This window comes from Diplotaxodon limnothrissa, linkage group LG7, assembly GCF_057381915.1.
Source record: "Diplotaxodon limnothrissa isolate DT_005_m linkage group LG7, D_limnothrissa_male_GT1.1, whole genome shotgun sequence".
Lineage (NCBI taxonomy): Eukaryota > Metazoa > Chordata > Actinopteri > Cichliformes > Cichlidae > Diplotaxodon > Diplotaxodon limnothrissa.
In genome coordinates, this window is record NC_140602.1 from 15,412,692 (window position 1) to 15,438,855 (window position 26,164).

The following is a 26,164-nucleotide window of genomic DNA, read 5'->3' on the forward strand; positions in this document are numbered from 1 at the left end:
TCAAATGAACTGGGTCTGTCTTTGAACAAACAAAAAATGTGTTTTACTCCTTAAAATAAAAATCTTCCTAGCCTTGTTAAAAAGGCAGAATAGAGCTGTCCCTCTCTGGAAAGATAGAGAACTCATTAGAATATTAAATTAAATAGATGTCGCAACAACACTCTTCGTGCAAAAGATTAAGTACAATAGTTGCTACGAAATGACCTGCGAGTAAATTATAAAGGTGTATTTAGTCTGTACCTATGTAACGTCCTTCCTTGGACAAAACTTTTTCTTCACTCGTCAGTATAGTCCTTATACCTGGCTATTTAAGAGGAAGGACTTTTATTTTTCTTTGTTTTGTTTTATTTTGTTTGTTGCAGACATTTCAAACACTTTTGTATGAATCATTAAAGCAATGTATCCCCATTTACCTCTTGCTGAAGACTGCTGCAGCCCCGCGTTTGGACAAGTGGGAGAAGTTGCACGTACAGCATAAGCTTTTATTTTACAAGTTCTCTGGTTCCGCTCCACAGCTATTTCCGCTTACGTCATTTCACCGGCCAATCAGAGTCCAAGCATTGTTTCGGTCCAAATTTCAAATGCACTCGACAAACGAACGGGCAGTCGGGCAACTACACTGACTTTAACCTAGATTTTTTTATTTGAGGAGTCAAAAGACCGTCTGCAGGAACAGGACGATTCTTTTTAAAACATTTCAATTGTCTGCGGTGGCGAAATGAGAGTGAGGTTAGTACTGAATATAAATATAATTCTTAGCGGTTTATGTAAGTTGTGTTCTAAACTTGCTGATTAGCTTTAGCATTTAATGTTAATTGTGAGAAAGGTCGCACAGCCTGTTTCACACATTGAGACGGAGCAGTCGTTAGGTTATGCTGTCATTACTATTTGGGTTTTTTTGGTCACTCATATTGTTCAGGATTAGGGATACCACGGATATACTACGCCGTCTGCAACTATTTAAATGTTAGTTTGCTCGGTCGATGGTGGAAGGGCTGTTGCGTCTGGTTTTGCGGGTGCTAACACAGCTGTTTCCTGTCTGGTTTTAAAATCCCTGGCTTACTGTAGTATAAAATAATATACTTTTTTGTTTACATTTTGAGTAATTGAAACACTAGTTAAAATATCAAAGTCCTGCTAACGTACAGGCCGCCCCCCACCCACCCCGAGGGCCACTTTGAGTCAGGAAAAACCCAGTGAAACCTGTCTGATTTGATTGTTAGCCCCGAATACACACCCGTAACCTCTGTGTACACCAGCTTATTTTATTACAGTATCCACCACACTTTACACTCGGTTACCCTGAACCTGTGAGCGGATACGTTTTTCCGTTTGATGAGCTCTTGAACTTTATTTTTACTTCATGAAATTAAAATTTTACTTGTATTGCGTTGTCATGTTGTATTTTATTTCATTGAAATGTATACCTTTCTACTTTTTTATGCCATTTTGTTATGTTTTTTGTTTGTTTTTTGTATTTAGCTTATTTTTGAACTGCTGCAACAAAGGAATTGCTCAACTTTTGTGGTAAAGTGTATCTTAACAAACTTGAGGATCTGGTTCTCTTCCAGTGAAGTCCACGCTGCTGAGTCTGTTGCCTACCTGAACAGAGCCCTGGTCAGGTTGCAGGATATTTGGGAAGAGATAGGGATTCCTGAAGAGCAGCGCCTACAAAGAACCAATGATGTTCACAAGCACATTAAAGTGAGTTCTGACACTGGTGTACATTATGGTACCTTTTGGCCTTGTAGGACTAATCATACAATTGCCTCTTTGGTTTTTCTTGCCTTCAGGGTTTGCTGGACCTCATGATTGCAGAAGAAGAGGAGCTCAAGAAGAGAGTACTCAAAAGTATAGAGTCTTGTCGCAAGGAACTCAGTATTTTGTATAGTGAGCTTCAGATGGCCCCTTTTGAGGTATTTACATTTGAGAAGTGTGTCTGAGTGTTTTTTTTTTGTTTTTTTGTTTTTTTATAACCAACAAGACGATCTGTGTTAGGCCTTACCTTTTGGATTTCTTTGCAGGAGGAGGATGGCTGCAGCATGTTGCAGATGGAGAAGAACTGCCGCACACATCTGGAGGTGATGAAGGAGCACAAAAAGCAAAGAATGGAAGAGCTTAAAGGCCTCGTTGTCAAAGACCGAGAGCTGTGTGATGTTATGTGCACTACCCCATTTTGCATCAACCAGGACTCTGTTCCATCATTGACACAGCTAGAGAGCTATCGGGCCTACGTTGATGATCTCACCAAAGAGAAGGTGTTTTTGATTTTCTGTTTGTTTCTTTAATATTACAGTTTTTGCTTTTGGTTTGTAACCTGTCTCGTCACTGCAGGAGCATCGTCGCAAGGAATTTGTGAGCATCAAAAAGGAGATCATTGTATGCATGGATGATCTGGAGCAGCAGCCAGAGACGAGTTTTGAGACTGATGTGATTTGTGAGGATGAAGAGGCATTTTGCCTGTCGAATGACAACATTGCTGCTCTCAAACTCCTCCTCGGTCAAGTGAGTTTGTGATCTTTCCTTTTCTAATATGATCCGTCTATGGTATTGCATAGAATAACGTGGGTGATTTCTTCTTCTTCCAGTTGCAAAACCGCAAGGCTGAGAATGAGCTCCTTTGTTCAGGTTACCGCACTAAGATCCAGGAGCTCTGGGAACGGCTTCAGATTCCCCAAGAGGACAGGGAAATTTTCTCAGAGCATATGATCAACACAAAGAAAAGAAACATGGAAGCGGTACAAACCTACCTTTTGATTTATAATTTTAAATAATGTGTCTGTTTACTTTCCACCCAGATCCTCTAAGCCCTCGTAAAAGGTTCTGATAATGTGTATCCTGTGTTTCTAGCTCCAGGCTGAGGTCCAGCGTCTAGAGGTGCTGAAAATGCAGAGCATGCAAAGTGTCATTGAGGCCATCCGAGCAGAGATCGCCCTCCTATGGAATAAATGTTTCTACAGCCCCGAACAGCAACAAGCTTTTGCTCCATTCCATGATGGTGAATGTCTGTTTTAATAACGACTGCTTTATTTCAAACATATGCACCAAAGGTCACAGAGGGCGTTACTGTTCTGGTACATCTTTTCTTTACTCAGATGATTTCACAGAAGAGCTCCTCAATCTACATGAGGCTAAGATCACGACCTTGAAGAAGTGTTATGAGGACCACAAAGATCTCTTTGAGGGAGTCACTAAATGGCAGGACAACTGGACGTTGTACTTGGAGCTTGACGTGAGTGCTGTCTCTAAGTTTTTTGTGGAAGCTTTTAAAATGCTTATCTCTGGGCATGGTGACATGTGGCTGTATGCTTCCCCTTTTAGAAAAAGGCTAATGACCCTTCAAGATTCAACAACAGGGGTGGGAACCTTCTGAAAGAAGAGAAGCAGAGAACTGACCTGCAGAAAAGTTTGCCTAAGGTGAGAATTTCTATGCTGCTTCAGTAAAAATAGCATTACTGTAAGCAGATGCCAGCCTGTAAGATATTCTCTTAGAAGACATTTCAAAGATGTCATATTGGATGAATTGGCAAATAAAAGGAGATGAAGAAAAACTCCATTGCTGTATTGCAGGTTTTGTCCAACAGATGGGGATATTAAATGACTGTCACTCTCTGGTTCAGGTGCATATGTCTGTTCATCAAAAGCATTTCAGAAATTGATGTAATCTGAAAGTCCACTGTCAGTGCAGAAGCTGTTAAAAGGGAATCGGCTGAGCTCTACTAATCCAAAAATGCGCATTTTGCTGTTCAAAATGGGCTTTATTTAGATAGCCTAGTCAGGGGACACATGCAGCAAAGGGCCTCTGGTGGGTGGCCCTGCATTTCTGCCTTGCAATCTATGGTCAACTGTATATCGTGTGAGTTCAACTGCTTTGGGATTTTCTCTGGAAAAAGAACAGTTCAGAGCAAATCATTAAATGCTCAAAATTACTCTGACATTATGTCCGTGATGACTGGATGTAATCTTTCCTACCTTACTTCAGGCCCACACGGTCTTTAAAAAACCAGTTGAGTGCAGTTTGAAGCCTTGAGTTTTGGCTCACAGGGATTTTTCTCACATTAGACTCCCTCCTCATTATTAAGTATTGGTATTGTTTCACAGTGGTGTCTGTTTGTTTTTTAAAGTGTACATATAAGAGAAGTAAGTGTAATAAGGCCCCTTTTTGTGACAACATAAAAACTTATGCTTGTTTTCAGTTGGAAAAGAGTCTGAAAGCCCAAATCGACGTTTGGGAGCAGGAGCATGGCAAAGATTTTCTGGTGAATGGACAGAAATTCCTCGATTATGTGCAGCAGCAGTGGGATCAACACCACAATGAAAAGGAGAAGGAGAAGCTTGAAAGGGTATGTGAGGTTATTGCTGTGACACACTCTGTCGTGACTTTCACTTCCCTGTAGCAGTAGTTTTGCCAGTGCATTTTTTTTTTTCTTTAAATGCATTGTTCTTTGGAAAATAGCAAATGAAGAAAACTAAGCAGATGCAAGAGGAAATGCTGTATGGAACGATGGTGAAAACCCCGTCTAAAAGGCGGATAGGAGGGACTCCAACACCTGGAAAAATGAAAAAGGTAAATGGGTAGATATTTCTGTGGTTTTTCTCAATCAATCAAAGCTTTATTCGTCACATGCAGGTTGCCCTGCAGTGAAATGGGACCCCCCCGACCTTACACATATAGCACAAACATTACATGGGGATACAGGTCGGAGATTGGTAGAATCAGAGAAAAAAAACATTGAAATGTACACTACAGTGGGGAAAGTACAAGAGGGGAAAAAAGAGACCCCTACTCATGCTGTGCTTCCATGGTAGGACAGCATGAGAACAGGAAACAAAAAAACTCCTCTGCACATAAATGTCCACAGCACAACATTGTGAAGATATGACAAGCCACAGGGGTGGGTGGGGGGTGAGGAGTAATCCGAAGCGAACACAGCAGCCGCCCTGCACAGCGCTACCATTCCAACGCGGCACACAGACCCGCCGTGTTCCCTCGCAGGAAACAAGCATCGAAGGCGTTGGAAAGGGAGGGGGGATGAGTGAGTGCCTATCAGTGCAAGTGTATGTGTGTGCGTGTCCATAGTTCAGCTGAGACAGTGTCCTTCGGCCTATCAGGCTAAGTAAACAGTCCTCCAGCCAATCCAGGTGTCCTTGCATGGGATGGGAAGAATAGCCGTAACACAGTCGTTATCAGGGAGTGATTGTTCGGCTCCAGCCTTGGGCCTGCAGCTGGCGCCGTGATGGGGATCCGCAATGTTCATGTTGATTTTGTTAATTTCCATGCGAGCAGCCCAGGAGAATTTTCAGGCTGCTCTTTAACACTCCGACGCTGGTCTCTCAATCTCCCGTTGGAGAGTCGCGAGCCTCCCCATGATGGTATCAAACTTCTGTTCCATGGTGTTATCATTCTTTTGATTCTGAGACCTCACAACTGCAGTGATCCGTTCCGCGATGTTTTCCAACTGTCACTCAAGGGTCTCATTTTGAGCAGGCCTCTCTCTGATGTTTCCCCCCATACGCTCACTGGTGTTGTTTTGAGCCTTCACAGCAGCTGCAAGCGTCTCCAAGGTGTTGACCATATTACGTTCGTTGTGAGAGGTTGCGCCTCGTTCCATTTCGATTCCAGCGGGCAGCCTTGGGGGGGGTTTGAACAGCCGGTTCCGCTCTCTTATTTCTCCAATAAACCAGGGCTAAGCCAACTCCGATCAGCATGAACCCTGTTATCACGGTTCCGAATAGATGGATATCTTCAGCGTCCTCGATAGACAGTCCCGCCAGGCACATGATCCTCCAGTTCTGCCACCCGTCCATCGTGTATCCGGCAGGGAAAGTCCCTCCAGGGCACTCAGGCTCTCCCGAGCCCAGATTTCTCGTTGAGAAAAGGGTGTCAATAGCATTCAGAGACCAGTTGATCAAATCCATAATTCTCTTTTAGGTTTTAGAGAACGACAGTGTGAGGCTATTCCAGGGAAAGTAATGCACACAAGACAAGGACATAGGCTAAGTAGGGAAGATAAGGGTGAGGAGGAGAGGAGAAAAGTGCGACCGCCTTCGCTGAGAGCTGAAGAAGAAAAATATTTCTGTGGTTTTTCTGTAACTGTGTTAATGTCAAACGTGAGCACTGACTGAAACGCCTGTGTGCCCTGTCCACTCAGCTCAATGGCACCTCAACTTTCTCCACTCCAACCAGCTTCCTGAGTTCAGGCCTCAGTGGGACCATGTGCCTGTCGTCCACCCAGAAACCACCGTTGTCTGCTAGCAAGGTATTGTGCTTCATGTTGTTTTTGACAGTCAAACCATCAGGATTAGATTGGCTTGTTCAGTATCTTAGACAGGTTTGATCATCATTATTTTCATATTGAAACGGTAAAACCTCTTACATTAGTTTGTATCTAGACTCAATGTTGGTCAACGTTTGAGTTTAGTGTGCTCTGAATATGATGCAGACGTTGACACTGATAATCATTCTACCCAACTAGTCAAGTCCAGTGTCGTTAACTAAGATAAATATACATAATATCAAATGCATTATTTTGTATGTCAAGATATTGGACACGGTGAAAGTGCTCATCTGTCATAATGTCCTATATAGTCTTTAAAATGAAAGGGCTTGCCAAAACACATCATCATTCTAGTTGGTCTCATTGTAGGGTCTTGGCCTGCGAACCCCTGGACATGGAAAGGCACCCCGTGCGCTAGAGCGAAACAAGGAAAATATCTCCCACCTTAATAGAAACACTCCAAGTGGCACACCACTAAGGTCTCAGGATACTCAAGATCACACCTTCACCTTTAACTCTATTGCTGGCTCCTATTTGGAATTTGCGGTAAATGGGGTTTTTACATCTGTTTAGTCAACTCAGTGGTAAAGATTATTGTAAGACTAAACATTTGGCTCACAGTTTAAGTTTACCACCAAATGTACAACTTATTTAATTTCTTGCTATGTGGGTGTACATGTATTTTATAATGCAGATGAAATTCCCACATTATGCAGTTGTGATGCAAAGAAAAAGCTACAAAAATCATTTATAACATGATGACAAGACTTTAAGAAACAAAGCTGTCTGCCATCTTTTAATGTTTGAATACATTTATTCCAAATTTCGTCATACAGTCAGCAGTAATTAATATATAGAAAATGTTGATTATTTGTATTGAGATTTACACGAACCACCACCTTTTACATATAAGTATACATATAGTGTTTGACACATCCACTGGGAGAGCGGGCAGGGGGATTGCGTCAGAAGGGGCAGCCGGCATACAATCAAAGTTACTGATTCATCCACTGAGGCAACCCCCTGTTAATAAAGGGACAGCCAAAAGAATCTGTCTACAATGAATGTATAAATTTAAAAAGTCAAAGTACACTAGGTCTTATGAAAAAAATATTGAAATGGCTACGGCCCTGTGCTATAACTAATAAATCAAAAAAAAAAAATCCTGTCATGCCAAAGTTTCAATGACTTATTTGTCTGAGCTGCAGCTAAAACTTTCCACCACATGACTCAAATCTGGTCATCATGAGGTTAAAGGTTTCCAAAGTGAATACATCTACTTAATTTGTCATGTGAGAAAACCATGTTGATACACAAATATTTTACCTTTGATCTTTTTTTTTTCTTCTTTTTTTTTTTTAAATATGAAAACATTAATTTGGACTGTTTCTTACAGAGGGACCTCACGAAGTCTTCTAAATCGAATGTAAAGTCAGGACTGCTGAACTCGACTGTCAGTCATCAGTGATGGTTCAACAGAGCTGCTCTGGCACAGAGGGTCGCCCACCTCAGGGGTAGTTTGGTGACACAATGAACAAGAGGGAACTTCTTACAAAAAACTGTAAATATTTTGTCAACATTTCTCTTTATTAGAATTTTTTCCAGGGTTTCCTCTGCTCTTTGCATTTCTCTGGCATTTTAAAAGTTTTACGATGTCTTTTTATTTGATCCTATTTTGGCTTAGATTAAATATTATCTGTTATCTACGGCACTACTGTTTTACTAAATTGGAAAGTGGCACCATGATTTTCTTTTTCGAGCTGGATTGACAGCTAATTTTGCTTATCAGAAACCAAACATAGGGTGGTTTTATTCTTTTCTTTAACCTGTAAATAAACGTTTTAAAAGCAGTTTGTTCTCTGTGGCTATTATTTTCCCATCATTCCTGCCCCTAATTTTTCAGCTGAACATGGTTTTACTTCAGCTGAGTGTAAGCCAAAACGCAGTATTTGATTTCAGCCAGAGGTAAATCCTTGCCAGAGTTATCATTGTAATTGTAAAGTATTGTTCTTTCTATAAAACTATAGGTAGGGGACTGGTCTGGAGGAACTGAGCTCTCACGAGTGCTCTTCTAGTGAGTGGATGTAAAAGTCCTTCCCTTCTTTTCACTGGAAATGTGATGACTTATTTAAGCCATGCGTGTCATGAGCTCCTCAAGAGCCCTCTCACGGTGATTTTCATTAACAAGCAGCACTTCTTTGATTGCGCTTTGCTGGAAGCCCATCTCGTTAAACTGAGCCAACAGGCGTAGGAACTCAGCAGCCTGGAAAAAGAAGATATTGTTTTGCTCCTTCACGTCAAGGTACAATAGTGTGTGACAGGTGCTGACTTGGAAAAACTGGATTTACCTTGCTTTCACAGTTCTGAAACATCTCCAAAGCCTCTTCCACCTGTGCTTGGTCATAACCCAGCTGACACAGACGATCACAGGTAACCAGATATTTTAACACCTGTCGATAGCAGAAAAAGCATGAATTTTATCCATTTCTGTGTACAATTTTATGAAGTCTATTCATTAACGTTTGGGAATGTGAATACAGGATATAGCTTGACCTACATACTATTACTTTACAGATGTGTTTTATGTTTACCGGTAATGCATTAGAAAAACATTGGTTTGCCAAGTATTGCAAATTAGGTGAGGGATAATTGTGATTGCTGTATTTTCTTTAACCTCTTCTGATGCCATTACTTTTTTTTTTTTTTTTTAAGTATGTGTGTATTGGTTTTTAAATACTTAAAAAACGCATTTATACAAAACAAACAGGCCATTGGTGGCGGCTCAGAAAAAGCATTACTTGAGTTATAAGTATTCATAGTACAATGTGATATTGTTAATCCACAGGACAATGGATAGAATAAAGATTTATTTTGATCACCAATTTCATGGTGATTGGTTCCCCAGGAGTTCCCTATTTAATGCCTTGGTGGAAAAACTCAAATTAGTTACCCCAAAACGTCTATAAACTGTTACTGTAACTTGTTGAACTCATTAGATAGGGTTCCTTGCTCTGTTCAAAAATTTACACACAGAGGTGAAGTGCCTTTGAATATTTTACTTAATCTAATTGGATAGAAGTATGGACAGCTTTGAATTGAGGTGTGCTGAGCATTTATAGAGATACTGTGAATGTTTACCAATCCAGTTTTACATGCCAATCTGCCTGGAATGACTGAGGATGGATCATTTACATTTGGTTGGATGCTGTAGAGTTGAGACACAGCTCATTTGGAAAATAGCTTAATTTTCAGGAGACCATCCAAGACCGCGTGGCTGGGCTTCTGTTCATCTTTAAAAAGGATACATGTCTCAAGTTTGCGCACGTCTTTCAGTTTTTCAATGGAAAGCTTGAATGTCTTCTGTAATTTTTGGAAAGGGGCAAGCTAGCCCTCTATAGAGGTCTCCCAACTAACTTATACCCTTCTGCCTCCAGATTTTAAACACACAGTCCTCCAAACCTGGACTGAATGATTGATTGAAGCATATTGGGGACTCGACATATACCTTGGGGCCTTTCAGTAGTAAGAGCACCTGAGGCCAGACTTGATGCCCAGTGTCTTTAATTAAAATACAATAGCATATATCTTATCCCACCACTCATAACTGTGATGCTGGGCTAACAAAGAGACAGATACCATTCATGCTCACTTTCACACCTATGGCCAATTTAGATTCACATATTAACCCAACATGCAGGTATTTGGACTGTGCAAAGAAGCCAGAGAACCCACACAGGCAGGAGAACATGTAAACTCAACACAAAAGGCTCCAGCTGGCTAGTAGATTTGAACCTTCTTGGTGCTAACTACTGTATCACTGTGCCGCTCTATCCTAAAAGTTTTAATTTCGAGTCAGAATTTACTCAGTCAGACTTAAGAGTTCACAGTTTCGTAGAAAAATGCAATCATTAAACGGCATGTTCTAGCCCCAGTGTGTTACGTACCTTTTCAGGGCTCCTATAGCCTGTCTTCTGCAGCGCCAGAATAGCTGTTCTTAAAGGGTAGCCTTTCTCAGTGATTGTTTCAAGTAACTCTCTCTCTTCCTGGCTGAGGGCTGTCAAAAGCTCTGCTGCACAGTCGAAGAAAACCCCCCGAGACACACCGCTCGTCAGAACCTGATGATGACAAGGGAAGACCAGGCACAAATAATAGAAAACAGCTTTACCTGCTTCAAGTATTATATTGTTATGTGACGCTCTCAGAAAAACCAACCTTCTTTCTGCGGTTTTGTAAAACAGGCCCTGCAGAGGAGGGTCGTTGTTGCTGCCTCGGTGGGGAAGGTCCAGCGGGTGGTGTGTTTTGGGAGAACTTCCTGCCTGAAGAGCGCTGCCTCTTCTTGATGTTCCTCTGGCCCTGAGGGAGCGGGCTGGCTTGCTGTGATCTGTGCTGCTCGAGCACACGCAGAGGCTGTCTGCACTCTTGGGGAGAAGACGTGCCCCTGTGACCTCTGAAACACTGAGCTGAGCCAGTCTTACAGTTGTGAGGGGAAGCAACAAAGTGCATGTCTTTGACTCTGGAGATTGGGCCTTTGAGTGAAGCGCTCCGGGGCCGCTCCCTGCAATTGATGAGGTGAGGGGCATCTTCAGTAGAGGACATTTCATTGTCCTCATGATAACCATCTTCATCATCAGAGTCAGATACGAGGAACTTGACGGTGCGATGGCGCAGCCAGTGAGCGTCTGCAGAGTTCAAGCTGTGGCTGCGGGGCCAAGGGTTGGGGACCCACTGATCGCTGCTCCTGGGAGTGACTCTGTGACTCTCCTTAGGGCTGCTGAACATCAACCAGTAAGGTGGGCAGGATGGAGCCTGGCAGACTGGCTGCTGGCCAGTTAAAATCCATCTCTCCAGGTTGAATCCGTACTGCAGAAAAATTATAAAGATTTGGAGCATTAGCCTTTTCCACAGCTGACATTTACAGGTGTGGAGGTTACTAAAAACCGTAATAACTGTGTAGTATTCAAGTGTGGACATGACCCTAAATATACAAATTTTATCATACAACCTGTGCTTTTCTTCCAGGGGAAAAAGACCTATACCAGTAATGTTAATAAGGTGCAATAAAAACCATTTTCAACTTCACAGTAAAAGCCCAATCTAGCTTTTTTATTTGAACTTAATCCTTCATTACAGTGTGCATATTGTTTCAGGAGAACATTGTCTTCAGCACTGTTTAAACTCTTATTAGAATCTGTAACTTCAGAAGTGCATTAAAATGAAGAAAAAAAAAAAGCTTTGCTAAACTCCAAAACTCAAACCCTGGATTTTAAAGTAATTAAACTGAGAAAGTAAAATTGCAAGCAGATACTGAACAAGAAAGAACACACAGGCTCTATATTGAGAAATTTTTTGAAATGTTTTTTTAATGTTTGACCTCAGTTTCCTTCATTATCTGTCGGCAGTCTGGTAGAGTAATGTCCGGAGCAGGCAACAGCTGCATTTCTTCCTCCAGTGGACCCAGCTCGGTCTGAAACGGGACATCTTCCAGCATGTTCATCACCACCAAAATGTTTCAAATCACCAACCTGCATCAGAAGACATGAAGATCTCCTGTATCTTCAGCTTTAAGTTTTAAAAGAAAGTTTTACCTTTTGACATTTTTACCTTGGTCAGATATGTTCTTCCAGGTCCACGGTCCTCTGAAACAATCGGCAAGTGTTTGGAGTAAATGACTCACCAGACAGCAGACGTGATAAACCCCTTCGCCACTAAGCCTCTGACATCATTGAGTTTGTTTACCAATACCTCAGGTGCCTGCTTTAACCTCCTAAGACCCGAACTCTTAAACGGCATGCATTTTTAATTTCTCTTTGATATTTGGGCATATTAGGGCCCGATGAATGTAAAAACAAAGAATTACCAGATTTTCTTTTTTTTAACCTTATTTTTGTTTTTAGAAAAATAAGAGCCACAAATGAAGATATTCGTTTAAAATTTTAGAACAGTAGCAGTATAATGTCCTCGTAAGTGGATATCAGGCCCTTGTAGAGCAAAATTGAGTATGTTGGTCTAAATAACCCAAAATGTGATGTCCACATATGTGGACGCCAGGTCCTAGGAGGTTAATCCCACAGTCATACAGCCATTAGAAATATATCAAACAAACATATCAAAATTAAACCATGTAACACCAAAACATATTATACATATTATATTTTGAAAAACAAATACAGTTGTCTAACATTTATAAGTATTATTATTAAAACTTCACTATTTTATCCCTTTCAGCAGATTGTATCATTTTCCATCTGTATTCAAGGCCACACTAAAGACTTTGTACGGACACTTTGTGACTTTCCTATGTACTAGGAGGAGGATTAGGGAAATGCTGAGGTATCAGGAAACAAAGCACAGCACAATACTTTCCAGAGATTAGCTGATTACATAAAGGTGACAGCCTAACAGTGCATCGCAACATTGTGATGTCTGTTGCATTCATTTATTCGCACCTCAAACTTAAATGAGAATGAAAGAACAATTAAAAAAAATTGTACCGAGATATACATTTTATTTGTACACTTTAAACAATCACAATAAATTTAAGATTCACAATATTTTGGGGGTAGGGGGGTACAGGTTCTGTAACAGACCTCTGAAAACTTTAGTAAAATAAAATGAAGCTTCAAGCAAAGGGGGGAACAAATCTAGTTTAATCTAGTTTGAAAGCACAAACAGCATTTTAAAGACCGCAGCAGCATGGTTCAGTCAGAGCATTTAAGTAGAGGCTTGATTACAGACGTGTACTGAGGTACCATTTAGTAACAGGATATTACATCACTAAAGGTAAGGTGAGCTTCCAACAACCAACCAGGCAACCACAAGGAAAATAAAAAATATCCATGCTGCTCTGAGGGGTGTTTGACAATGCAGGTTTGGAGAGGCAGCCAGCATTAACAGGAAAGAGAGCATCTGAACACGGTTCAGTTTTTATAAAACAAAACTTCAGAAGCTATTTCACTGATACTTCAAAGTGACCCGGCTAACCAGCTTTGTGAAACAGCCCTCTGTGAGACAGGTCTGTAAGTAAACACTTATACATTCCCTAAAAAGTGTGCTAAAGGAGGAAGCCAAAAACTGAAAATAACCATTCTGGCTGTTTAAAAGGTCACCATTGTGTCTCACCTGCTGTAATTAGTGTGCTGGTGCATTATACCTCACAATATGTTTTAATAATTAGAGGTCATGTCATACAAACTGCTTACAAATGCTACCTAAGCAGCGTGCCTAAACATTTACAGCTGATTTCACTGTGAGCACCATTATTACAATGGTGGTAAAGGAAAAAGAAAACATCAAAAATATTGATGTGCTCATGGAATATGATGCCCTGATGAGGCATCAGCTAACATGTTAACATCATATCGGGTCTTTCTTTTCTCAGCATCCCATGTTTGCAAGTGTACAGTATGATCCCATAATTTCCATTTGCTTCCCTTGCCATTACAACCCCTCACTACAAAAAGGAAAAACAAACTAGCTACAAATATTTCCATGAATAAAATTTCATTATCTTTATATAGATAAAATGTTAACAATCCCCAGAGATTGAAATATTTTAAGGTCCACCCTGTGAGTGCACCACTATAGAATCTACATCTGATGCACAGGACCCAAGGCTGTTACACTCTCTTAACTTCATCACAAAAACCCTCCCCACCAGTGTCCACAGCTTATTCGTCAGGGGCTTTAATAAAAGAGTTGGTACCAAACTTGGTATCCAAAAGGTTCATAGTGATCTAATGATTTGCGACAGCGTGGCCTTTAGGGTAAAATGGTTCAGTTGTTAGCAGCGTCTGCCTGCCTAGGCCAGTTGTCCTCCTCGATGCCAGAGTCGTATTCCTCTTCTGCCGAATCCTTGGCAGGAGTTCTGAAATTCAAATAAAGGATGCAGGTCGAGTTTCAGTTACTGAGTCGCCATGTACTCTGTGTAAGAAAACTGATCTCTAGCATGACCCATCTACCCCGAAACTGTGAGGAGAGGTACTGACCTGACATATCTGGGTTGGGATTTTCCTTGGACAACATCTTTGTCCAGCTCAACAGCCATGATGTCAGAGTGGGGCACCTCAAACATGGGCTCAAGGAGGAGTTTTTCCTGTGCATAAAGACAAGTTTTCACTTTACACCACACCACAACAAAAAAATAAAAACCTAAGTTTGGCACCTTCTGTAAAAATCACATACCATGATGGATCTGAGGCCACGAGCTCCAGTTTTCCTCTCCAAAGCCATTCTTGCTATTGCCCTCAAGGCATCCTGAGTCACATTGAGATCACACTGAAACAACAGATATTGACCATTTAATTTTAATTCTAAAAATCAAGTCATTTAAGTCACAAACACAAATGTATTATGTTTCTGTACATTGATCTAACAAAAGAAATAGAGGCTGTGTTTAGAGAGACATGATTTTTTGGTACCAGTGAAACAAGAAAGTACATGCATCAGATTACTCTCTGGAAAGTGTTTGTATTATAAATAAAAGGACTGTGTGCAGATATTTGAGAGGACACTGCTGTATTTTGACTCAAGAAAACCTTACTGTGCAAACACAGCAGCCCAAATATGAGAATGTCTACCTCCACCACCCACACAGCGTTGCAGCAACTACAATATTAGAACTCCTACTTTGTCCATGCTGAACAGAGCCTGGTACTGGGGCACTACAGCATTGCGTGGTTCAGTCAAGATCCGGACAAGCGTGTCTTCATCCAAGCTGTGCAGAGGAACGATAACGGGAAGACGGCCAACAAACTCTGGGATCATTCCAAACTCAATTAGATCCCTGGCCTCGACGTGCTTCAGCAGCCTGTCCTTCTCCTCGATCTCTGCTACGGTGTCTGTCTCGCCGCTGGTATTTGCCAGATCTGCAGCAGCAGCTGCGCGGCGCCCTTTCCCCAGGTTAGAGGGAGTTCCAAAACCCAAATACTGGACAGATATGAAACACAAGGAACATTTTAAAGGCAGGAATAACAAACAGGCTGAACACCTGCTGGCGTGCAATACATCTGAGCCTTGTCAAGTTTACCTTTTCATTCTTTCTTCTGCTAATGATTCTGTCAAGTCCATTAAAGGCACCAGATGCAACAAAGAGTATGTTTGTTGTGTCGACCTGCACAGTTTCTCCTCTCAGTTTCCTGGAGTTTTTCTCAGGAACGTTGACAACTGTACCCTCCAGAAGTTTAAGTAAACCCTGACAGAGCAGAAAAAGTGAATGTAAGTCTCAGTTGACCAATACAGAATGAAAAGGACAACAAACAGAAAACCGCAAGGTCATAAATGTAAACAAAATCTGTCTGTGTTCGCACAAAACAAACCAAAAAAAAAACCTGGACTGTCCTAAAACTTTAACAAGGAGGAATAAATCGAACATATGATCTCTAAATTAAATAAAAGTATAATCAAAAATAATTTGTTGCAGCCTTTAAACAAACTGCTGCATAAAGATTGCATACTAACCTGCTGAACTCCCTCACCACCCACATCTCTCAGCTGATGGATTCCAGGAACACTGCCAATCTTGTCAACCTCATCCAGAAACACAATACCTGCACATGAAACAGGAGAACAAAGCTTAATGTCTTACAAAGACACTGCCTGAGACACTTCTTGTCTTTGATGAGCTTTCTGTGGATAACTGCTTAGTATTTTCTTCCAATTTCATGCTTTCTGGTGCATACACCTCACCAGTATTCATGCTGAAAGCTTGGAAACACGCAGTGCAGAGTACAGTGCATGTGTAAGCTAACTTGTTAATTTAACCTGAAATCCAATTAATTTAAACCTGTTCCTCTTCTTGTCAGTATATTCAACATAGTAAAGCCATAAACACATTCTTTAGCACAGTAAAGGATGCAACATGAAAAAAAGCATTCTAGTTTTTAGATGTGTTGTAGCAGAGTAATTCAGTAATGTATATGAAAATGAAACAGCATTAATCTTCTCAATGATTAAGCTTCACAAAGTGATTTTCCATACAAGAGTCCTATGGTACCATTTTAATTTGTTTATACTCTAATCTTATCTACTCCCAGTCCTCTAATCTAATTACTACTGAGTTTTGGTCTCGCAGTTGAGGCCTTGTTTTTATAAAATACCACTGTGATTGCTTTCTTTTAGGGTCACCATAAATGAATCTGTAAATAATCAGGTACATTAATTTGTACAACAATGGTTTGTATGGTAAACATTGTGACATTCAAATATTTTCTCATTAATCCAACACTTGTCTTAATTTTAGGTAATGATTTGAGACTTCCTATATCAAATGAAATATTATTATTAATTGCATGTTAACATTAAAGAAACAGTTGGGTGGATGTGAGGGGGAGGAACGAGATTATGTTTGTGTTAGATACTGCTGGTGCTTGCTGCTTGTGCTCAGTGTTTTCAAAACAGGCAGTTTCTTACTTAGTAAACATACGTATCATTCTGACACTGGAAACTCCTTCTGTAAATAAAGTCCCTCTGCCCACCTTGCTGTGCTTTTTCCACTGAGTAGTTGGCATCTTGCAGGAGTTTGGCAATAACCGACTCGATGTCCTCTCCCACGTATCCAGCTTGAGTTAGTGTGGTGCAGTCGCAAATTGCAAATGGAACATCCAGACAACGTGCCAGTGTCTGCGCCAACAATGTCTTTCCTGTGAAAATTTATGTGAATCATAAAATTGTCTGGAGAAGGACATAATACAAACACATTGCACAGTGTATCTGACAGAATCAGCTTAAAAGTATTACAAACCAAACTTACCTGAACCAGTTGGACCAAGCAGAATAATGTTGCTCTTCTCCAGTTTAATCTCAGTGTGTGTAGAGTCCAACACTTCCCCACCTCTCCTTTCCTGAGGTGCCTGTTGGCTCGCCTGCTGCTGCATGGACGCCCCGAGAGCATTTCCATGAGGGCTGATTCCTGCAATCTGCAACAGCTCTGGAACAACAAGCCAACCGGACAGGTCACCTCATTACTAAAAAGAACTGTAAAAACTCTATGCTTCATAAATCACTAAAATGCAATGCAATGATGTAATGGATTCCTTTGAGTCACTGTTAGACAAATATGCCATTCACTGATCATGAATGCAACCATTTGTGTAGAGTAACAGTTCCCATACATGGGCTAAAAATACACACACCCTGTTCAGTGTCACTGTGACTTACTGAGAACAGCTCAACTAAAATTAGCAAACATCTGAAAGTCGGTCAAAGGTCAACTTCATCTGCTTGTCTGGTCTGTCAATCATTGAAAAGTGTAATTTTACTGGTTCAATTTCTAGGTTTTATTTTATACAAAAGGTCACCGTTACAAACTGGAAATATACCCTACTATCTGATGTTGACAAAATGCCTTAATCATTTTAGTTCAAAGTTCATCATTTTTTAAATTGGACACGGCCATAAATGCATAAAAAATGTAATCTCTCTCTGAAAAAGGCAAAACAAACCCTTGACTGTCACAGCGGTCTGTACACTTTGGCATTTGCACAATTTAAAAACAACAAACTGCTGATTAAGTGACTTCAAAAGTGCTAAAAGACAACAGCGAGTAGGACAGTCACTTACTTGTGAACCTGTATTCATCCTCTCGTCTTCTCATCTCTAGCTCTACAGGGAGAGGGTGAAAGTGCTTAAATCAATATTAATACTAATATTGCTATATTACCATTATAACATTATCAATGCAGTTGCTGAAAAAGAGCTTTATGAAATCATATGATAAATATTGAACAAATGCCAAATAATACAGATTATAACTTAAGGCCACAGCTGTAACCTCTCTACGGTTATTTGTAAGGACGTTTCAAGAGGAACCGTTGATACTCTTAACATGCAAATATTAATATTGTTTTCAATACTTAATATTGGGGGTGGCTGTAGCTCAGGTGGCAGAGCAGGTCAGCCACTAATCAGAAGGTTGGTGGTTCAATCCCAGGCTGCCTCCTGGCTGCATGCCAAATATCCTTGGGCAAGATACTAACCCCGTGTTTGCCTACTGGTGGTGGTCAGAGGGCCCGGTGGCGCCAGTGCCCGGCAGCCTCGCCTCTGTCAGTGCGCCCCAGGGCAGCTGTGGCTACAATGTAGCTTGCCATCGCCAGTGTGTGAATGTGTGTGTGAATGGGTGAATGACTGAATGTAGTGTGAAGCGCTTTGGGGTCCTTAGGGACTAGACAAGCGCTATACAAATGCAGGCCATTTACCATTATTGTTTTCAATGTGGCAAACATTAAAGTCTGCTTATTTATTTTGATATTTGCATGAACACATTTCAAAGTGAAAACTTGCATGATCATATTTTGTTAATTTATTACCAGCTTATTTAAATGAGCTTTGCTTTTAGGACATACTGTTGCTGTGTCCAAATTCAACTTAGAATTCACCAATTCTCTACTCCAAGTTTGACAGACATTCAGCACAGCCTATTTTCACTTTGAGGTTTAGTTTTGAAATCATTAAAAAAAAAATTTTTTTTAAAGATTCATATTACATTTCAGCTCTTGTTCATTTATGGATCGTGTTTCTGCTTTTAAATGAAGACAAGAATTTCACACAAAATTTGACTAAGCTCGGCACTATCTACCAATACCGAAAAAGGACTTTCATAAGCTTTAAAAAATAAATAAATAAATAGATAAAATCAAGTATGGTTTCCATCAGACAGTAATGGTCGATATTATTTGAAATAAATCCTTAGATGCAGAATGATGCCGTGTCTGCAGAGAAGACTGACACTAACCACGAGGTGTTAAAGATGGCTGTTTTTCCACCTCCACCTGCTGTCGGCTCCCAGAGGGGATGTTATTGTAGATGCGCTTATAGTGATTATACACAGCAACTGCCAACACTTTTTTTGCATAGGACTGGCCAACCACATACTTGTCAAGATAGGCATATATCTGGGAAGGAAAAAAAAAAAAATCTTTCACAACAGGAGAAAAACACAATCAAATTCCCAATCGAATGTTAAAAGCTTGTTTTGACAAATTGTTTCCTGCTTCAGTTTCTTACCTTCTTTGGAGGTGGAGGAGGTTTCTGTGCAAATGCCAGTTTCACTGCCTCCGCAGCAGATTCTGGCTCTTTGTTTAGCCCTTTCTTAGAGTCAGTTTCAGACAGCACCACGAAGAAGTGATGACATTTCTCACATTTGACAAATCGTGTTGATGCTACAAAAAAAAAACAAAAAAAAAAAAAACACCACATACAGTATTAAAGACATTTTTAAACCAAGCTGAAGTAATTTTTAAAGACACTTCAACATAAATTTATGCATTAATCCCACTGATGCTGAAACCTAAACTAAATATGGAAAAAGTGAAAAACTGCACCTTATTATGTTTTTGATCCTTCGTTGTTTTGAATACTGTTCAGCTTTGATTACCAATAACAGTCAACACATGCTCATTTAAGATCCAGTTAAGGACAATCACAATCTAACACATAACAAGCAGTTCTCTTCATCGCATGCATTACAGGCTTAAGAAAATTAACTCCCCAATAACCCCATCAGATTTCCTGTAGCTGCTCATATTCATTTCCTCTGTAAGCTATAGATAGTTCATGAATATTTCTGAGATGTGTTGACTGACTAGTGTGGTGTCGACCATCTACCCCTAGACAACAGGAAAAGCTCAACATTTTCTGCATTTGTTTGTCTTACTGAGAAATAATGAAAACCCAGATATTGATTTTTCTTAGGCCTTTGTTTATAAAGACCTTTATTACCTGCAACTCAGGTTTTATCCTCCTAACTGGAACACCTGATTCTCAAGCTTTTATTTTTGTTTTAATTTGAGCATCAAAACAAACCTCCACCTTTTCCCTGTGGTCTATAAGAGGATAAATTGTTAAACAGCTCACGAACTGTACATCATAAACCACTTCTCTGTCTGGAAAGTGTATTGTAGATTTAGATTGGCAAAAATTAATAAAGCAGGTACAGCTGATGTAAATGTGATTTTTAATTGATAGTACTCACTATGATTGGCCGATTTAAAGTCAGAAAGTCGTAAAAACAAATATACCAGCCCCTCTTGGTTTAAAGCAATGAGTCAAAATGTTTATGTGGCACCGCAAACTCTAAAACATTCCTGAGACAGCAATAAAACCGACATTACACAGTTTATATCCACATCTTTATTTTGACAAGCTGTGCCAGGAAAATACTTGAAGTGGTGGTTTGTGGTGCACTATTCATCTCCTGTGTTTACACTAGTGTTTATAGTTATTTCCATGCACAAAGGTCTGTGTAACAGAGAAATATGAAAGTTGATGTTAACATGTTTTAACACTAAATCATGAATTTAAGTGACGTCTAATTCATCTTTTTTTCTCCCTGCTCATCATCCATGTTGAGAGGAATCCAGTAACAGCAACCATTTATTCAGCAACCATTAGTTTTCTAGCAGTGATAATACCATGTATTTATTTATAATCAGTTTATTTACTTTGGTTTGTTTTTTTTAACAACTGGTAAACAACAACTTTATATCGTAAGAAAACATCTGGGACACAAACATTTCCACAACTGACACAACATGACATGACATCATTCAACAGTTAGACCATTTGTAAATAATTGTTGAAGAGTAATATGTGAACTCACATACAAAGGTCTCTACATGTGTGCAGGGGTCCCCACACTTAGGGCAGCGTAGCTGGCTTCCACCCTTACCCGATCCTCCGGAGCCAGACATTCTCTTCCCCTCACTGAGGCTCTTCTGTGTAAAAACAACTGTGTTAGCACGTGTTAAATTAAAGTATTATCATCCACTGCTTTAACTAGGTTGTGTACGTCCACATTTACAAAATGTTGCAAATAAAGATTACCTTTCCACCATCACTTCCACCATCCTTGGTTGTCCCATCTTTAGAGCCATAACAGACAGAGGTCTCTGAAAACGACCTCACACGTACTCGAGGAGGCAAATGAGTTTCTCGAAACCCGTGACGACTCAGAAAAAACAACTGAATCCGAGAGCACGACAGTCCTGTTAAAAAAAAAATTTTAAAATTTTAAAAAAAGCAACATCCCTTTAGATTTCTATCAGCCATAAGTCTGAAAACTAATGACATTTACATATGATTTTAATTGCGTTTTCCTATACAATGCATAGTGTCCTTAGCATTAATTTTGGGGGAAGAGGGCATAATATTTTCACTTAAATTTTCTTTTAGTTTTCAATTAGGCTCCACGTGTGTCTGGGAAATGGGCAAATAAAGGTTAAAAGTAAAACAAAAATGTTTTTTAGAAACGTTTAAAGATTTAAAAAGGGGCATTTTAACAACATGTCTAATATTACATGTTATAAGGCTACATAATGCATAAATACCATAATACCAAAGACCATATTTCTATTTCATGTATATTATTAAGAGCAGTACTTCACGGTCTGATGCAAGCATTGTATTTACATGGGGTAAAATCGCTCCTTATGTTTTTGTTGTTTGTCATGAAATCATATGTATTGTTGGTCTAAAATCTGAAATACGAAAACGTAGGTGATGTGACAACATTGTCCTAACTTTAGCTTCTAAACTGTCATGAATTACCTTTTTACCTCCTGTTGACGTTAGCTACAGAACTGTCATAACAAACAGTAATCTAGGTCAGCTGGGGCCCTGATTCCACAAGTTGAAGCAAATAGCGCAATGTCATGCAGCTTAACGCAGCTGTAGGGCAGGGAGTGTGTGCGTCTTCCCTTTCGTACCTCTGTTAGCAGTGTTTAGGAACAACCTGGCAGCCGAAGCACATGGACAGGACATCTTTTCTTCTGTCTCAAACTCCTTAAACAAGCAAAAAAGTGTCAAGTTAGCATCGTGCAGCTAACAGACTGCGCTGAATAAGACAGGCCGGTTTAACGCCTCAATACTCCAACGTCACAGTTAGCATTAGCACAGCAGCTCGTTGACGAGACTAGATAGTCGCCACTACAGTCTAAATATTTACACTGTACACCACACGAAAAGGTGTTGGTATTTTAAGCTATCACGCAATGCTAATGCTATAAAGGTACCCTTTATGAACACTCTATCTAGTTAGCTTACGTAAATAGGTAACTGTTAGCTTCGCATGCTAGGCCTTAACAAAATTCACTAAGCGTTTTCTTCTAGAGGAAATGACAAGCAGCCGACGCTGCAGAGCTAATAGGCAGAGTGACTCCTAAGAAAAACAAATTTGCAGGTATCGTTCCCAGCTTATTTAAAACTACTAACTACGAAACACAAAGCAACATTTAACTAGCTTTCCAGTTTTACTCACAGTGCGCGTTGAAAGCAGTCGCGTCTTGACAGCCCCTCTCTGAAACACAAATTTGATAAATCACTAAAGCTTCTGCACGTTTGTTACAGCTAGAAAGGTCAGTGTGTCATGCTAATGCCACAGTGCCTGTTACATGGACTGAAAAGTGTCAACTTCTTTAGACCGTTATTTCACAGGTGTGACACGAACTAAAGTGATGTAACGCCTGCTGTTATGAGCTAGGTTATTAGGTTGGTTACCCGGCTAGCGAACTAGCCTTCCCCAAAGGAAGCGTTAAAAACAGTGTGCAAGGTGTCAGCAGCATGGTGGATTCATTCGTGCCAGAGCATTCAAAACCCATCCAGATATTTTGAGATCTGCTCAAACATAGCGCGATTCGTGGTGCGTTCATGACAACATAGTAATATGCAACGTTAACAAAGATATTGTGAAATTAAGTTGCGTTTGGTAGTTAAGGGACATATCACATCTAGCATTATAACCTGTTAACAGTCGTTTCAGTCACACTTTGTTATTTGATAGGCTCAGTTCAGATTCAGTATGCATTATTATGTAGAAGTTTAACACAGCCTTGGTACTCATGAGAGTTAGTTTGACATTTTAATGCATGTGATGAGATGAGATGAGATAGCCTTTATTTGTCAGTTGCAGGTCTTTTGCCCACAACCGAGATGACAGACCTTGCCGACCGTACATACAATACAAACATCACATTGGGGAGACAGGTCAGGCCAGGTAGCGAGGGAAAAAAAACATTGAAATGTGCAACACAAAAGGATAATACAGGAATGCACAGGTATCAACACACCATAACACAATAAACACAGACAAGCAACATGGGAAAGAGTTCCAGTGTGTACACCAGGGCCCTGTGCTTCGTACGTCGCTTACTACATCCAAGATCAAATGAAACATCCAAGATCAAATGAAACATCCAAGACCAAATCATCGCGCTAACTCTGAGCTCGCTATTCCGGTTCCCCGAACACACCTGTTGTTGACGATTAGTACAGCTGGATGAAGTAATGTGAGATCACTGGGTGGCCCAACAGGGGCTACGCATCGATAGTAGAAACATTGATCGGCAACCCTTTGATTGGTCGGCGAAAATGTCGAAGGAGCGCGCTCGGTATTTTTCGGCAGCAGAGCAAGAACTCTTGAGTGAGGGATTTCAGGAGTTTCAGAGTTTAATTAAAACGCAAGGGAACACTGCAAAGGCTGCAAAAGCAAGGAGAGAGGGCTGGCAGAAAGTTGCTGACAAATCAAACTCGTAAGTAATTCAATAATAACAATAATAATGGAGTGGATTTATATAGCGCTTTTCAAGGCACCCAAAGCGCTTTACAATGCCACTATTCATTCACTCTCACATTCACACACTGGTGGAGGCAGCTACGGTTGTAGCCACAGCTGCCCTGGGGCAGACTGACAGAAGCCAGGCTGCCATATTGCGCCATCGGCCCCTCTGGCCAACACCAGTAGGCGGTAGGGTAGATTTATCATATCACACCATATTATCCAATATTATATTATTACATTATATTATATTATAATATGTTATATTATATCCCCTTTCACATTAGAGCCACAACAGGACCCACTAGAACATGGGAACAAGTAAAAGTGAAATATAAGAATATTCTACAGAATGGTAACATTTATCACTTATATTGCTTGTCGTCTCTTGGAAAGAGACCCTGGAATACTCTGTTTGTTTGTTCATAACAGCAACCAAGAAAAGGGCAGAGCAAAAAAAAAGACAGGTGGTGGTCCTGCACCCCCTCGTCAACAAGTTGGTTAAGTGAATAATACCCTCACGGGAAAATCGATATCTCTCTATGAGCACACTGTCGCGCTGAGCTAAAGGATCCTGTCTGTCCCGCAATATACTGTAACGATGGTTAAGTGTTACTGGACAGTGACATGTTGGTTTTCTCTGCACACTGTTGTTGTTCCTTTAAGATTCATGTTTGGTTGGGCTGCAGGAAGTAGTGAGGGTGGTGTACAGGAAGGGGTGGGGGGACCTGGTTGTTCTGTGTGTGTGCCAGGCTGAAGAGAGGTGTAGTTCGAGAGCGCTTCCCCCTGAGTTAACAACCCGCTGGCTTATGTGCCGAATAAACGGACAAACTGAGACCCCAACCGTCTGGTTCTTGTGAACGTTACAATACGCTGAATTCTGAGGACTCTCCTTATCAATCTTGCACCTTCCGCAATGGGTTGCTCGCGTAAACGGACAGGATATGACTGCGACAGACTTCCCAAATCCACCTTCGCTTTTATAGCCGTGGTCTCTCATCTTGATTACACGAAGTAATTTACAATTACTACTCTGAAATATGAATTACATCTGTAATAATCACATACATGTAATAGAATGTTAATAGTACATTTCCCTTTTTTAGGGAATGACCTGTATGTATCTGTGTGACATCAATAAAAGGATCAAGTGCTGCATTATCTTTAGTTACATTGATGTTATTTATTTATGGTGAAACAGTGGTGGAATATCGCTGTTGCTTTCGTATGAATGACGCGGACATACCTGCGTGGCCGCGATCTAATCCTGTTTACATAAAGTAAACCTGCTCCCCAGCAGGTTTACGCTTACGGCTCTGTTGCTATGACAGCAAGTCCCGGATGGGCTTCGGGGAACCGAACGATCCAGGATCACGCGAAATCGTCAACAATCTCATCCAGCTAACTCACTTAGCGCGGTACGAAGAACAGGCCCCTGATCTGGGACCGCTGCAATCTCTCGACTGCGCCTCCAGCTGACCCGATGTCCACATCATGGGGGAGGTAAGCGTTGGAGGTGGCGTTGGATCCGGGGTAGGGAGGGTGATGCGTCAGTGAGTGCTTATCAGTATCAGTATGTGTGTGCGTGTCCATAGTTCAGCTGAGACAGTGTCCTTCGCCCTTGTTACAGGAAAAATGATTCTATGTTTCTTTACCTTCTTTTAAATGTGCAAGCATGCCCTTTTGTCTATGGTTAGATTAGTTTAGAATTATCTTTTTAGACTTTCTCAGCAAAGACATACTGTTTTGGGACATATTGTTTTAGATTGTTTTATCTCTCACAGCTTTCTCCCAGCTCTCTGCTGACGAGACTAGCGCCACATATGGAGTTGTTTATTTTATCTGTTTTGTATTTTTCTTATCCTGTTCTCACTGTCTTTCCTATAAAAAGTGCCCAGCCTCTGTACACGTTGTGAGTTGTTCTTAGCAGCTCACCCGTGTACACGTTTGATAAAGAAAGTAACTTTGTCTCATTGTGTCTTTATTTCTCCTGGGTTTTTTACAGAGTTTTCCCCCAACATTTCTTGGTCCTTCGACAGCCGGAGCGCCTCCATCGTGTCCCATCTCCGTGACCAGTCCACGTTGTTCGTCTGTCAACAGCTCACACACCAGGTGTGTGATAAAAGTCCAAGAGCGTTTAAATTCGGGTCTTGGCCAACGTCTTAGAAAGCGACCCACGGTGGTGGGACCCGATCGAGGTGGACCAGACCCGGCGACACTGACCAGGTAGATACAGACACACTGACACAATCTTGCGTAAAAGCGCATTTTGAATTCAGGGAATTTAAAATAGCGGAAGTAGCTCGTCGACTGGTAGCTCTGGGAGCTCGTCGACTGGTAG

General features: G+C 40.7%; 3 protein-coding genes across 5 annotated transcripts; 1 reads left to right on the forward strand and 2 right to left on the reverse strand.

Moving 5' to 3' along the window:
- Nucleotides 1-718: 718 nt before the first annotated feature.
- Nucleotides 719-7,746, forward strand: LOC146628023 (protein regulator of cytokinesis 1-like). Its single transcript, XM_085359295.1, has 14 exons — nucleotides 719-729; nucleotides 1,572-1,704; nucleotides 1,794-1,916; nucleotides 2,025-2,258; nucleotides 2,335-2,505; nucleotides 2,589-2,738; nucleotides 2,851-2,998; nucleotides 3,096-3,232; nucleotides 3,322-3,417; nucleotides 4,197-4,343; nucleotides 4,457-4,567; nucleotides 6,153-6,260; nucleotides 6,648-6,824; nucleotides 7,675-7,746. Exons 1-14 carry the CDS (start codon nucleotides 719-721, stop codon nucleotides 7,744-7,746), a joined length of 1,818 nt encoding a protein of 605 aa, XP_085215421.1.
- A 660-nt stretch (nucleotides 7,747-8,406) lies between these two features.
- Nucleotides 8,407-11,946, reverse strand: LOC146628024 (ubiquitin-associated protein 1-like). The gene is made up of 6 exons (XM_085359310.1): nucleotides 11,872-11,946; nucleotides 11,650-11,800; nucleotides 10,491-11,138; nucleotides 10,223-10,393; nucleotides 8,627-8,728; nucleotides 8,407-8,541 (listed from the first exon to the last, which is right to left on the reverse strand). The coding sequence occupies exons 2-6, from the start codon at nucleotides 11,770-11,772 to the stop codon at nucleotides 8,407-8,409; spliced, it is 1,179 nt and encodes a 392-aa protein (XP_085215436.1). The 5' UTR covers nucleotides 11,773-11,800; nucleotides 11,872-11,946.
- An 826-nt stretch (nucleotides 11,947-12,772) lies between these two features.
- clpxb (caseinolytic mitochondrial matrix peptidase chaperone subunit Xb) lies at nucleotides 12,773-25,350 on the reverse strand. 3 transcript variants are annotated; one of them, XM_085359291.1, is made up of 16 exons: nucleotides 25,257-25,350; nucleotides 22,528-22,566; nucleotides 21,977-22,052; nucleotides 21,096-21,256; nucleotides 20,872-20,986; nucleotides 19,278-19,432; nucleotides 19,006-19,165; nucleotides 17,835-17,876; nucleotides 17,026-17,202; nucleotides 16,751-16,915; nucleotides 15,735-15,823; nucleotides 15,304-15,468; nucleotides 14,904-15,203; nucleotides 14,460-14,552; nucleotides 14,264-14,370; nucleotides 12,773-14,142 (listed from the first exon to the last, which is right to left on the reverse strand). In XM_085359291.1, exons 1-16 carry the CDS (start codon nucleotides 25,317-25,319, stop codon nucleotides 14,052-14,054), a joined length of 1,998 nt encoding a protein of 665 aa, XP_085215417.1. In that variant the 5' UTR covers nucleotides 25,320-25,350; the 3' UTR covers nucleotides 12,773-14,051. The 3 variants fall into 3 exon arrangements, with proteins under 3 accessions (XP_085215417.1, XP_085215415.1, XP_085215416.1); XM_085359289.1 differs by lacking the exon at nucleotides 25,257-25,350 and adding an exon at nucleotides 25,070-25,227; XM_085359290.1 differs by lacking the exons at nucleotides 17,835-17,876; nucleotides 25,257-25,350 and having other exon boundaries at nucleotides 22,528-23,245.
- Between the last annotated feature and the right edge of the window lie 814 nt (nucleotides 25,351-26,164).

What these genes read in the sequence shown, in the direction of transcription:
- clpxb (XM_085359291.1), bottom strand. Translation starts at nt 25,319, where the DNA reads ATGATGTGGACATCGGGTCAGCTGGAGGCGCAGTCGAGAGATTGCAGC. An exon ending in GACTGCTTTCAACGCGCACT is followed by an intron (nt 22,053 to 22,527) that starts GTGAGTAAAACT and finishes TGCTTGTTTAAG; the next exon opens with GAGTTTGAGACAGAAGAAAA. An exon ending in AGTGGAAAAAGCACAGCAAG is followed by an intron (nt 15,824 to 16,750) that starts GTGGGCAGAGGG and finishes TTTCATGTGCAG; the next exon opens with GTATTGTGTTTCTGGATGAG.
- LOC146628024 (XM_085359310.1), bottom strand. Translation starts at nt 11,772, where the DNA reads ATGAACATGCTGGAAGATGTCCCGTTTCAGACCGAGCTGGGTCCACTG. An exon ending in AGATAATGAAGGAAACTGAG is followed by an intron (nt 11,139 to 11,649) that starts GTCAAACATTAA and finishes ATTTTTCTGCAG; the next exon opens with TACGGATTCAACCTGGAGAG. An exon ending in TTCAGAACTGTGAAAGCAAG is followed by an intron (nt 8,542 to 8,626) that starts GTAAATCCAGTT and finishes TTCTTTTTCCAG; the next exon opens with GCTGCTGAGTTCCTACGCCT.
- LOC146628023 (XM_085359295.1), top strand. An exon ending in AGAAAAGAAACATGGAAGCG is followed by an intron (nt 2,739 to 2,850) that starts GTACAAACCTAC and finishes CTGTGTTTCTAG; the next exon opens with CTCCAGGCTGAGGTCCAGCG. An exon ending in GCTCCTATTTGGAATTTGCG is followed by an intron (nt 6,825 to 7,674) that starts GTAAATGGGGTT and finishes TGTTTCTTACAG; the next exon opens with AGGGACCTCACGAAGTCTTC.